Source organism: Haliaeetus albicilla, chromosome 4 (assembly GCF_947461875.1).
Source record: "Haliaeetus albicilla chromosome 4, bHalAlb1.1, whole genome shotgun sequence".
Lineage (NCBI taxonomy): Eukaryota > Metazoa > Chordata > Aves > Accipitriformes > Accipitridae > Haliaeetus > Haliaeetus albicilla.
Window position 1 is genome coordinate 42184186 of NC_091486.1, and position 13634 is coordinate 42197819.

The 13634-nt window shown below is 41.1% G+C and overlaps 1 protein-coding gene across 2 annotated transcripts in view; it reads left to right on the forward strand.

Moving 5' to 3' along the window:
- Window positions 1–13634, forward strand: part of IQCA1 (IQ motif containing with AAA domain 1) — a 113163-nt gene that overhangs the window by 96738 nt on the left and 2791 nt on the right. For both annotated transcript variants that reach the window (XM_069782131.1, XM_069782132.1), the window contains 3 exons: window positions 3522–3605; window positions 7712–7889; window positions 11114–11352. In XM_069782131.1, coding sequence (XP_069638232.1) covers window positions 3522–3605; window positions 7712–7889; window positions 11114–11352 — 501 coding nt within the window. The remainder of the gene's footprint in view (window positions 1–3521; window positions 3606–7711; window positions 7890–11113; window positions 11353–13634) is intronic.

Consider the following 13634-nt stretch of genomic DNA (forward strand, 5'->3'; position numbering starts at 1 on the left):
GGCCTTTTAAAAAAATTCCATCAAAGCCTTCAAGTTTGGAGGAGCCTTGTGCACATGTGCCCTGCAAGAATCAAGTTTCTGTATTTTCAAGTGTAGCAATTTAACTGTTAAACTCTGGCTCTCAAGTTTGAAAAGTTTAACCCAAGGCTTTCAAAAATGCCGTTTGATCTTTGTTGCATGTTGACAGACAGCAGGATGAGAAGGCTTTTTCTCAGTGATTTTCCTGAAGAGCAAATCAAGCTTTGGTGACCCATCAGAGACAGGTTTGCTGCGCAGGCAGCTTCTGGGTCAGTATGGTATTAGAAGGGTTAAGGAGCCATCTGCTGGCAGCTCCAACAAATTGTGGAATGCAGCAAAGCTAATAAAATTTCAATTACAAATTAATTATGTACAGTGCATTTAATTATCCATGGATTCAAACTGTCCATGGATAATTCAAATGAAGCACTTTCACGGGGGATATACAGTCTGCTACGTATCTGCCAACAATTTAAATTAGATGCCAATGGATTCTGGGTGTCTGATATGTCTTTAAAAAAAAGAAACAGCCGGGCCCACAGTGTGTTGAATTTGGTCACATTAACGTGTATCAGCACCAGAAAAATATATGCAGGCCACTTTATACATTTAGATCATTGCCTCAAAACAGAAAGCACAGGAAAGTATGTGTTGAAGAAAGAGCCAGACCTGAGGTTATTCATTGTATTTCCACTTAGTGGGGAAATAAAAGGGACAAAAAAGGTGACAGGTATGACAACAGTAAGCATTCTTCATTAAGAGTTAAAATGAAAGTATAGTCTGATTTAAAACTTAAGGCTCCATTTTAGAGGGCTTCTAACCACAGAAGTCATCTCTGAGCCAAATGGGGAATATTCAGCACCTCCCTGACTGCAGTGGCCCCACTGAAAGGACGACTTGGTTCCCTTTGAAGTACCCAAGCAGAGTTCAAGCATTGCCAACAACTTTTATAGCCTCTGTACCCTTGCCCCCCCCTTATTCCCTTTGTCACATCATACTGCATCATCAGACACACAGGTATGGAGACTGTATTGCAGAACAGCTACGCACCTCCCCAGACATCGTACAGCTGCATTACCCGCACAAAGCAAAAATACCAAAAGGGGACTGTTCTTAGGAAGCAAACGCACAGCACCTCTTTGCCTTAACATTAGCAGAGAGGTAACCCTTGTCAACAGCTGAGACATTAACAGGTCATAAACACAAGCAAAGCGGGGAAAAGCACCACAATAACAGCAGATCCCACAGTGACAAAGCCTATTGGGTTGGTAATGCGTGCACCACAGTCTATGAACAGGAGTCGACAGCGTGCCACCAGCCCAGTCCTCACTCAGGGGAAAGGCAGGCTTCAAGGGGAACAGTCTCCCACTGCCTCATCTCCCTCCTGACATCCTCACCAGGCACACACACAGAGTGGGAGCGAAAAATGGTTGTTATCTTATATTTCAGAAGGCAAAAGTCACCATCAGAAACATCAGAAAGCCCCAGCTGATAATCCATTCATTAGCAGTGCCGAGTTCAGTAGGGGTCTCCGAGTCAAAGTTTCCACACGTCACAGTAGATTTCATAGTGGGTGCACGAAATGCAAATGCAGCTCTTTAAGCTGTAGGTTTCTTTTAGCAACTTAAACCACACCTACATTTTTCTTTCCAAGCCTTAATTTTACAAAGAATGTCAGTTATCCCATCTCTCCTATATAATCATGCTACCACATTACACTTCTTTCACCACTTGTGTCCAAGCTTGTTTACAGACATCCAGGAGCTAACCGAATTCACCTGCAAGTATGAATCAGTAGGACTGACACGCATTTTTCTGCAGGTGTCTGAGCCCTTGACTAGTAGGATACTCAGCAGAAAATACCCGAGTCTAAGGCTGCTGCACAGCTCAGTTCAACGAAAGCCACAAACTTGGCCTCTCAAATGTACTTTGCAGAGTGCGTGCAGGCTTAGGAATGTGTCAAACATACCTCTGAAAATAGATAAAGAGGAGATGGATAAAAAAACCCTCTGGCCTTAAAATGGCAGATATTATTGCTGTACAATTTTAATCTGTCATTTCATTCCAGCTTGTATACTCAACACACTGCTGGACTGAGAAGTTACTCCTTAAGTTGTACATGCAGATAAACATTCACATAACTGCCTGGGTCCACATGTCAGTTTCTGCAAGATTTTCATATTATCTTTTATTATATGGTGTTTTTATTTTTTAAATCCTCATTATTAATGCTAAACATTTGAGTTCCTGCCTTTCAACAAAGGGGGAAGCTCAGTTTTCCTCAATGCAATGGTTCTGAACTTGGAGGTACCACCTGACATATTCTAGGACTGATGAGTTACCACAAATAAAGTGTCACATGCTGAAGATGGCATTGTTGCCAGTTCACCCCATCAGCAGCACAGCAGAGCAAACAAGTTTAACAGCCCTCATCTCCTATTCTTTTCTCCTATCGTCAATCCATTTTTACTGTACAGCCACACACTCGCTTGGTGCTTTTGATATGTGTCCATAAAAATGAACTGTGGTGCTTTGAAGAAAAATGTTCATGACTTAATTCTTCCTGCACTGGCTGTCAATCAGACACTGAGCTTATGATGTATACAATCTGTCGATTTTGTAAGCTTCCTTCCTGGAAACAGCAGTTTCAACTGGGTGGGGGCAGGATGGGTGGGGGAAGCGGGACAGAAGAATGCTGTCTGTCTCTCATTACCCATTGACTCCTCAAGCCATCACTTTTGTTGCTGAGCAAACTAATATAGCTCTGAGAGCCACTGGAAAGTGATTAAAATTTGGCAGCAGAAAATCTAAACCACTGGCGTTTCTATAGCAATAGGGAGAGTGCAAAATGTGAAAAAGCCTGTAGCATTGCTGCCATCCTGCTGTGAACCAGAGGTATAGTGCCTCTGACTTTGGAGCCAGAAAGGCCATTTGTATAGACCCCCCCCTTCAAATTTAACAGGCTCTGTTTTAATTCTTGGGCTAACTGCAAATTAAATGCTATTTTGTAAGCTAGAAGATTGCACATCAGCCTATTTTGCTTAAAGATTAGTATCCTCACTTCTCATGCAACAGCCATGTCTTGCCTGTCTCTCCCTCTGTATCGCCCTCGGAAAACCAGGGAGGGATCCTACCAGCAAGGGCAGTCAGTCTAAAGCTGCTAGTGATCTATTGTTTGCCACTGAACTCCAAGTCCAGGCTTCCTTTTGCAGAACTGCAAGTGAATTTGGGTTGAGAAATGGAGGATAAGCATAGCACTCAAAATGATCCAGTTTGGGTTGGGTTCTTAATGTTAGATTCCTAACTAGAAACAGTTTGATTTGCCAAGGCTGCTGAGCAGACCCAGTGCTATCTATGAACATTGAACATTTCTGGAAAAAAAATAATCCTGGCTAATTTTAACTGCTGAAATATGGATTCAAAAGCATAATTATAGGCACCCAGGTATGAAATTGTAGCCATTTTAATCAACTTCTTGCCTTCTCTCCCCCATTTTCTCTTAGGTGGCTAAGCAATTGCAGCCTTCAGTCGTGTGGATTGGAGAGACAGAAAAAATATTTTCCAAAGCAGCACCGAAGGCTGAAGAGGTCAGTTGCTCCTTTTTTATTTCGGTGCAGATAATTTCTCCTGTTGCGTTACAACCAACACAAAGGAACAAGTGTATTTCTTAGCTTAGCACATACCAGTATGACCAGACCTGCCAAAGCTTGCTTGATAATAGCTTGCCTCACTAACAGTTTTTTTCTTTTAAGAGAGTCTTGTGACTTCAAGAGCCCCCAAGAGGTCACATTTCTCTCCTATGCCTATACTTGCTTTATTTAAAAATAGTCCAGTCACTGCTCATCAGTGCACTGAAAAGTAGAAGAGAATAATGGAGAATTTCGAAATATGAGGCAAGAAACTAAAAGTTATGATGAGCTGAAATTGTTCAGCTCTATTAATTTGAGAAATTGGATGGAGCCAAAGTGAACAATGAAGCAACAAGGATAAATTTCCACTATGAAAACAAAGAGCCTATGTTAAATAGTTATGTTTACAGATTATTTTCTTTGGGCTCCCAGGAGTCCTACTGCCATTCCTTCCTCTCTTGTGTAGCTTCCCCACAAGAAAGAAAATTAAAACACTGCCCAATAGGCACGGCAACTCAACCACTGCAGCAGAGAGCAATTCACCTGAAATCCTGATTAGATTCATGCTGCTTGCAAAATATTTTACTTTTAGAGATCCAAGTGAAAAATTAAACCTTTTTCCTTAAGGTGAGTCCTGTACATTTAGACTGTGGGATGGATACAAGCCTGTATTTTAAAAGACCAATGAAGCATCACCTCAGATGAGGCTGTTACTTCTATGAGGGCTGTATGAGCTGCTAGGTGTGCAATGGTTGATACCCTCTAGTGGTCCCCACACCAAAAGGGAACCTTTCTCTTGGGCTCAAACCTTGACAGCAAGTGCAGATAGGGAGTAAAATTAAGACCAGGGGCCAAAGATTGCCTGGAGTACTCATTATCTTTAACTGCTTTGATAACCACCAGCATGGAAAAATTTCTTGTCCTGCGCACCTCAGTGTCAAGGGTATCACCTCTGCCCCTGCTATCGCATCCCGAGACCTGCAGGCATTTAACAAAAGGTCTCTTGCATTTATGGTTGGAGTGGGTGGTTCCAGGCTTGAAATCACTCACGTCCAAGATAGTTCTCATGGCATAACCAATATTTGGAACCAGAGAGCATGAAACAGGAGGGACAGGTAGTGGTAACTGGCAGCCTGGGGAGCCTTCCTTAGGAGCACTAGAATTTTGGAGAAGATGAGCTAAGCTCAGCCCTAAGAAGCCAAAGTGAGTGGAAGTCACTTTGCTCATCCCAGTGTGACATTTCTGGCACCATGACTCAGAACCTCATAAAAAGAAGCCTTAAATTCTTCAAATACCCACTAAAAAACTAGTCTCTCTCCAGTCCTCCCCAAAGGATGCAAAGCAGTCCAATAGCAACTACGTTATGGTAAACCCAGTTGCCAAGGGTGATGTGGAAGCAGTTCAGCTACTCATAGTTAAACAAATAGGGGTCACTTTCACAGTCCACCCCACTTTTCTCCAGCTCAGGTCCACATGATGGCCAAAATCATAGCTTGCCTCTTCAACAGCCCTTCTTGCTATTGACACATTTCTTTCAAAGTGAAGGAGGTATTATTAGCTTTCAGGACATAACCCTGAAATGTGTGCACTATGGACGTACATTAGTTTCACAAGCATAACAGGAGCTGCTGACACATAAATGCCAGTCTGGCTTAGTAGGCTTAACCTGAGAGTGAGTGTTTAGCTCAGTCTCTGATACTGGTTCAATCATTTAAAATTGAAAAATTAAGATTCCTACAAGCTGAGCAATGAACATAGGCTGTAACCAACTCTAGATCAGTGGGAATCCATGAATATCATTTATCACCCAAATAAATTAAAGTTCTAAATACAGGGGTTAAATTAGGACTTATTTTCACGAGTAAGAGGTGAAATAAGAGACAGACAGTTGTTTTAAAAATTCTCTGCATCTCCTGATAGTCAGTTTTTCCAGCAGAAGATATACTGCAAGCCCAGAAAACACCATGTGTCACTTGAAGCAACTATTATCGTCTATCAGTCATTTCAGTGAGATGGGGTGCCTCTACCCACCCATCCCCCCTCCAAACCTAAAGTAATTTGATAATTCTCACTTTTCTAGCAATATTGATGTCTCAAAACATCTTGGAGAACACTTGTACTTCCTTCCAATATACATGAAGAGGAGGAAATCTTGAAGCCTATGAGTAGCAACAGATATATATAAATCACAGAGAGTAATTTAGCCAGCATAAAAATGTGTTAAAAACAAAGTAAATCCACATTTCAGTCATTGCTGTGACCAGATCTCCCTGACAGAGGAAGGGTGGCAAGATTGGCTAAAACTTCTAAGGTAGATATATAACAGCAGCTTGTTTAATCATCAGAGAAGTAAAGTTCATTACCAAAAGCTTCCCAACAAGGGAATGGCAAAGTTTGGATGAGAGCTTGTGATCTGAGACAGCAAACATACTGTTCGGACAGAGCAACATCCTTTCTTTCGGAGCAAGAGAAAAGCCAAGGCTTCTCCTTTGCTCTAGGGCAGACCTACTGTGCTTACAAGGTACCTTCTTTGGGAGCAAGTGCAGGCATCCTGCTCTCCTGGGAGCATTGGGTGCATAGGTATGACAAGGAGGGGATAAAAAGATGGCAGCTGGCATTGAGTAATGGCCACAAGAATAGTTAATCCAAGAGCAAAAGTATGAGCTGGATGCACTGTCCAGGCAAGCAACATGCCCATGCTCCGAAGTAGAACCTAAGCCCCAGTGCTAAGACATGTTCAACTCATTATCATGATTAAGCAATTGGCAAACTTAGGAAGATGCACAGTATGACCATGAGAATAAAAAGAAAGAGAAAACAGACATATTGTAATTAAGACAAGTTTAGCTAGAAAATTGCTGTGTGACTCTACCCCAAGACTTTGGGGATTTCTTATTGATTTCCCAATTTCTGCTCCTCTGTAGCTTTCACGCCAAAGAACAGAGTTTTGTCTCCTTTCTGTCAGCCATCTGCTACTGCAGAAAACAAACATTGGATCACAAAGATTGTACATGCAATATAGATTCACAGGTGTTTATTATTGCCTTTCAGCTGAGAAGGTTTGCAGGACATAGTTTCTTCCTTACTGACATTAAGGAAGGCTGATCTGAAATTGAAGCTCAAGTTTCTCAGGTAGTTGCCTACTATATAGTAAAAACAACAAAAAAAAACCCAAAAGACAAACAAACAAACAAAACCCCAAACAAAAAAAACCACAAGGTGATCTAAAGAATAAAGTTTTCAAGTGAGTGTTGGTGACTTGGATGTTAAGTCTCAGTCATTTCTGAAGAGGCCCAAGTCATTACACTTCTCTGATGCACTATCCTAACACAGTTACTCACTTACAGCTTTATTAACAGTAGAGTGACACCACAGCAATTTGATTAAGCTTCTCCAACCAATAGTCACTTGAACATTATCAAACATAACTATCCAATAACAGGTTTTGCTCGATACTCATCTGTTCTGTAAATAGTAGTTAAATATTTGTTATAAAGTCCAATAGTAAATTATTGCAAAGAAATGAATCCTGAATTCAAAGAGCTTGTGTCCTCAGGTTAGAGCCTCAGCAAGCTAAAAATCACAGTGAAAATTAGGGAGTGTATTTTTCACATTTAAACCATGGGCAGGAGTTGGTTTACCTCCAAGAGCTGTGAGGATTCCAGAACAGGTTACATACCCTGGCAATTTTTCTATCTGTTAAGGTTCATCAGGTGCACAGGTCCAAGCAATATTTCTCCTTGCACTGGAAATCAGTATTTCCTTCTTTTAAATGAGTTGTTTCCTTCCTGCTTTTCAGTAACAGGACCAGCAAATTCAATAGTGAAAGGCACTAGCACAAACCCACAAATACCTAAGCAGAAACCAAGTGCTTACCTGACTTTCAGAAGACAGAGGCTTTCTACTCAGGTTCAGCATCTAGTCTGCTTATACTAAATGCAACTAGACTACTAAAAGCACAAAATCCTGTTGCATGTAGCATGTCTACAACTACACCTCGTTAACTCAACTGTCAGCATTAGTAACAACTCTTTCCTCCTTGTATTTACATGTACATGCTGAAGACGAACCCAAAACGACTGGAAAAGATCCTCCCCAAATTCCTTAAGGCTTTGAAAGCACAGGACAGAGTGCTGCTAGTGGGAACCACCAACCGTCCCTTCGATGCTAATGTTAAATCCTTCTGCAAAGTTTATCAAAAAATCATTCTGATTCCTAGGCCCGACTACGCTTCAAGATTTGGCAAGTATTTCAAGTCATCCTCATGATTACTACTGTTTAAAAATCCATGCTTATTTTGTCTGGTTATCCTCAGAACTGACTTTAAACTCAATTCACACCCCAGGTACATCTCAATTCCTGAAAATTTAGGTAATATTGATACAGGCTACCCCCAAAGATCAAATAATAGAAGTGCAAGTTGGGAGAAGAGTTTAAAATACTGCTCAGCAGTGATTAACATTTTTTCATGAGTTTAGTGTGCAGTAAGTTCAGCCCAAGCTGGTTTTTCCCCTGTATGAAGGATAAGATCCTATTTCAGTGCCCATTTTCTATTTTAAGCTTTTATTTTTTTACACAGGGATTCTGAATTTCTGTTACTCCTATGTAGTTCCCATACTCTAAACAATATACTTCGGGACCTCTCCATAAACAGAGCCATGTCTGGAGGACTGAGTTTTGTTGCTATCAGATTCCATTTTTGTACTTACAGATCATGAGAGAAATTGTAGAGGCATCCAAGATTTTGCATGTCTAGTCTATCAAATGTTTACAGTGATAGACAGGCCCTCCCAAAGTCTGACAAATTCATTGAATACCCCATAGGCTGAGACTCAAAGCTTGTAAGGAAAACAGTGTCTTTTATTAGACCAATTTACATGGCTAGAAAGAGACAAACTTCCAGGAATGCAGGTTTGTTTTCAGATTTGAATCACCTTGGAAGCCTGCAATAGCTCACCATTGACTGAGAAGAAATGCTCCCAATTAAGCTTAATAATGTGCATCAGTTACTACAAGAAAAATGGTTGTTTGTCCACATCCTTCAGAAGTGGCTGGTAGAGGGGCTTTTGTTCCCAGAAATATAAATTTTTTTTTTCCTGTGGTTTAATCACAGGTATCATGTGGTTTAATACACTTTCCAGGGTACTAAGGAGTCTGGATGGGGTAACTCATGAACAGAAGGGCTGTTTAGATTCAGTCTAAAGATAATATGGAAAAAAGGTTTGTGGCTATTCAGAATGGCACCAAACACTTCAAGTTAGGACTCTCAATGGTGCGCTTCTCCTACCAGCAGCTCCTAGCATGAATATCTCTATTGATCACCACATCAAGGAAAACAGGCTCCCTTCATGCCACTGATCCAGTAGATCATGTCCCAGAAGAACACGGTAGTAAAGGAAACCACATTCAGTTCAGGGACCTTGCTACACAATTGTACCTTGACTACAATATTGCTCTGCATAGTCACCTTATTACAAAAATCATGCAACTGTATTGTGAAGTCCAGTTTCATACTGCCTTTCATGGAGGCAGCCAAGGTACTGAGAAGATGCATGTTTGGGCAAGCTCAAGACAGGTTTTGACTGCCTAGCACATTGTAAATCTCTCCCACGTTCAATAATTTTCATAGTGTGGATGGGAAATGGTCTCTAAGCAAGCTAACATGTGTTTCATGTTATGTTACAGCTCTGATAAATTGCTAACAGATAAGGGACATGAATAAGACCTAGAGAACAGAGGTGATAGCAGCTGAATTTAGCTGTGTTCGCTTCTGGGGATTGAACTGTCACATTCTGGGATTCTCACCACTCATTTGGAGTAAAAAAAAAAAAAAAGGGGCCAGCTAAAGGGATTTCAGCTGCAAACTTAAGAATGCCCCAAGAAGTTAACTCTTGACATTTTAAAGCAGATTAAACTTGTAGCTTTACTTCTTCAACATTGTCCCATTTAAGAAAGTGCCTGGCTTGCTCTTTAGCTCCAACCTTCCCTGGAGTTCAATGGAAATATGATCTTTACAGTACAGAGCACTCACCTCCCATTCTTGACAATTTTCAGTGCCAACACCCAATTTGAGAACTAAAGAAACTTGTTTTGACAGAAAACCCACGATGTAACAAACATTAATAGCCACAGTGCACAGCAACCTGTCTGCTACAACCCTCCCTTTTGTTACAAACCAGAATATTCCAATCTACGCACGATGGAAACAGTAAACATACAATGGAAATCGTTAAAGTGGAAGATTCACGATCCTGTACTGGTTTCTTGCTATTAATCACCCAGCAAGTTAGTACCTCCTATTACGCATGATCCTACCTGCAGCCTGCGGCACACAATATATGGCTGCACAGAAGTAGCGCTCACTGTTGTGCGCATCAATTCCTCTTTTATGAATTAGTGATTCAGCCAATAATTATTGAGCATAGATGTAATTCAAGTGGAAGATCACAATTTGCCTGAGTGGAAAATGTACTACAAAGTTGTCAATAGTTATGGGCACAAGTCCATAGTATCGACATCGCAGTCGAAGGAAGAATAAGGCAGGTTTTCTCCGTTACATGAGTGCTGCAACATCCAGTACCATTAACTTTCCTCCCAACATTTTCATAATATGAGTGTTCAAATGCACGATACTCAAATCACAAATTGTTTCATTCAAGAACGTTTTTAATCTCTATGCATAATACTAATTATTTTTTCCTCATGTTTTCATATAAGGCTTCAAAGGAAAGCATAGTGAGATGGCATGCAAGTTTTACTAAGTTTCTCTGAGACAGACCATTACTTTACATAGGATAAAACAAGAAGTGTTGTTACTCCTATTAATTTATTTTGGGAGGCAAAATCTCAGGCACTTCACAAACATTAAGAAAACCTTCATGTCACAGAGGTTCACAGCTAGAAGATAAAAACAGGTTCACCATTTAAATAACAAGCAAAATGCCAATCACAGAAATTTACACCTGGCCTTCGCAAGATGTGCCTGCATAGCTGGAAGCCTTTAGCTTCTTTGGCTTCCAAACCAGACATTGAGTCCCCGTAGCAGCCCTCAGTTCACCAGAAGTCAGGGTCGTGGAAGTAACAACAGGCTGTTAATATAGCTACTTAACTCTACACACCCAAATGGGAACATTCTGGACAGGTTCTTTTTCTGTGTATACACACAAGCATATTTAAGTAGTTCTTTCCATTTCTACACACATATCCACCTCACTTTATGTGCCCTTAACGACTTTCTGAAAAGTACTGACTGGTAGCCAACAAATGATCACTAATGGTTTAAGAACAGATGCTATACTGCAAATCTACAGACAAAAGAAACAGCAAACAAGGAAGATTTGAGTCTTGGCTTTCCTGGCTGATACCCCTTATTTTCCTGCTTCAACTTCAAAATGCAAAAATATTTCTCCTGTTTTCCTTAATGCATGTCTTCGGCATTCTCTCTTTTTCTGGGTCCTGATGAACAGTGTTATGGAAACACATCATCCTGCAGAACGGTGGAGCAATCACCAACTTGCTGAACATAAGCTGCCTAGCAAAGGTGTCCGATGGTTTCACCCAAGGACACATCATCCAGGCGGTGCAGGCTGTCCTGAGCGAGCTACGCCTCCTACAGATGACCAGGAAGCCACTGAGGACTGCCGAATTCATGACTTCTCTGGCCAGACAGGACCCAGTGTACAAAGAGGAGGAGGAAACATTTAAGGTGACATTAAGAGCTATGTTAACTGGCTGTCTTTCATCGTCCCCTGCCATGTCCTTGTCCAGGCACATTTGCTCTGGAGACCTGCTAATTCTGCTGATGGGTTGGCACATCACTGTTTGAATGATGATGTATGGCTCAACGGCACCAAACACCCATCTCCCCCATTTTGGGATGTTTGGCAGCCCAGGCCACTGGGTAGCTGGATATGCCAGGCAAACAGTCATTATTACAGGCAGCAACTCTGCATGGGCAACACGCCTGGCGTACTGCTTTGCTGAACCTACTGCCCGCACCCAGCTCATGTTGAACAGAGCAACCTTCACAGGCATGGATCAGTTATGCAGGTGCCATTAGTACAACGCATTGGTCCTTTTTCTTTCAGAGCTGACATGTTCAGCAAGCCTGGCTGTGTTATCTTGAGAAGGCAAAAAACCCTGGACATGCAGGGTCTGCAGGGTGTTCCACATAAGGATCAAGTTTTAAGCCCTTATTTTAAATTATTTCAAACAAGAATTGTCTTATAAGAGTTTTCATTTCAGGGTTAAAAAAAAATAGTTTCTGCTTCAAACTCCATCCCTCTTCCCACCCTCAGGGCTATAAAATCCTGAAGGCAAAACCTAGTGCATTTGAGGTGCATTACATGTACCTCAAATATACATGGATTACCCTGCAAACAACTACTTTTTTCCACATGTAGCTCAGTAATAATTACTCTTTCTTTCCCTAGACAAGGATTATCTTTATGTGGTGGTTAATTCTGCTTCCACTGTATTGCATTTGGTTTTCCTGTTGATAGGAACAGTTTAATTGGACTTAAGTACAGGTCTACCATTTATTTACTGTAGTGACTTCGGTGTAGCTTAGGGACAGCTGAACTGGACTTGAACTAGCTGAGTGCAACACTACAGTTTAGCAGCACTGACACCCCAGAAAAAATGGTACAACACTTGACTAAGGCATTTCAAGCCTACTAAACTCTAGTAAAAGCCTTGGCCACCAAACAGGAAAACCCTGCTGTGTACCAAGAGACCACAAAAGAGTTTTCTCAGTCCCATACCCCCTCATCTCCTACCCAGACCTGCTTATAAACCATCCAGTTCTCCTGGCTGAAAGGTTTCCTTTTCATTTTGCTCTTTAAATCCCCCCTGCTTTTGAATCCCCACAGCACCTCACACAATAAACAGGATGTGGTTTCTCACAACTTTGTCCAAGTCTTCTTCCACTGCTAACCTGATGATAGCGCATATTTCTCCCAGCTCTGTTGAATACTTTCCAATTTCCATTTAGAGCCATTTGGCTCACTCAACATAGGCAGCATTTGTGATATTTGGCAAATTACTCGTTTTTTTCCTCATGCTTCCTATCTAAACCAGTATCTTTCCTCAGGGAAAGGCTAATGGTTCAGTATTGCAGCAAAGAAGAAAAAACCCTATCATTCCCAGCTCCAAGTAGTAATCCATTTTTACCCTGAAACATGAGAGCTAGTATTTAGTGTGAGTTTAACTTGACAATACTATTCCACTTACTATAAATGTGCCTGTTTTGTACAGCATAAAGTATGCAGGCAGCACTTCATTTTGAACACGGCTAAAATGATACCATCCTCAGCGTCCCATGACAATCATTTCCTTGCATTAATTACAGCCCTTAAGAAAGTATTTCCTTTTATCTATTTTAAATTTGTTTCCCTTAAATGTCATGGAATCTTGCCCCAGCACCTGTAATATGGCACAGGGGAAGAGGATTGTCAAAATGGCCTCGTGCATTAATTAACTCCAGTATCTTCATCTCTTCTTGCACAGAAGCCCCTGTTCCTGTGCCTCTGATAGTTCCCATCACTGGACCTTTTCTGTTGCTTTGCTTTGTCCTTTTTGAAGTGGGGCGGCTAAACCGTGGTGTTCAAAGTGAAGATTAGCACTGTGATGAATCTTTGATTTCCATTCACTGGAAACATGAATCTCCCTGTTTGACATTTATATTCTGCCAGTGATCCAAAATGAATATAAATAATGCAAAATTTGTGATAATGCGATTTCTTCATTCAATTTACTCAAATTTCTGCCCCAATTATACATGGACATTTTTTAAATTATAAATTATTGCACCAGTGATTGATACAAATCCTTACACAAAAATAACAGTAGTCCTAGAAGAGGAGCAAGGGGCAGTCCACTAGCACAGTAGCTCTGCCTGGCAGTGACTGGTACAAAATATGTATAATATGTAAGAAAACCCATACCAAAGACTGTGGACATCATTCCTCCAATAATCAAACATTTTAC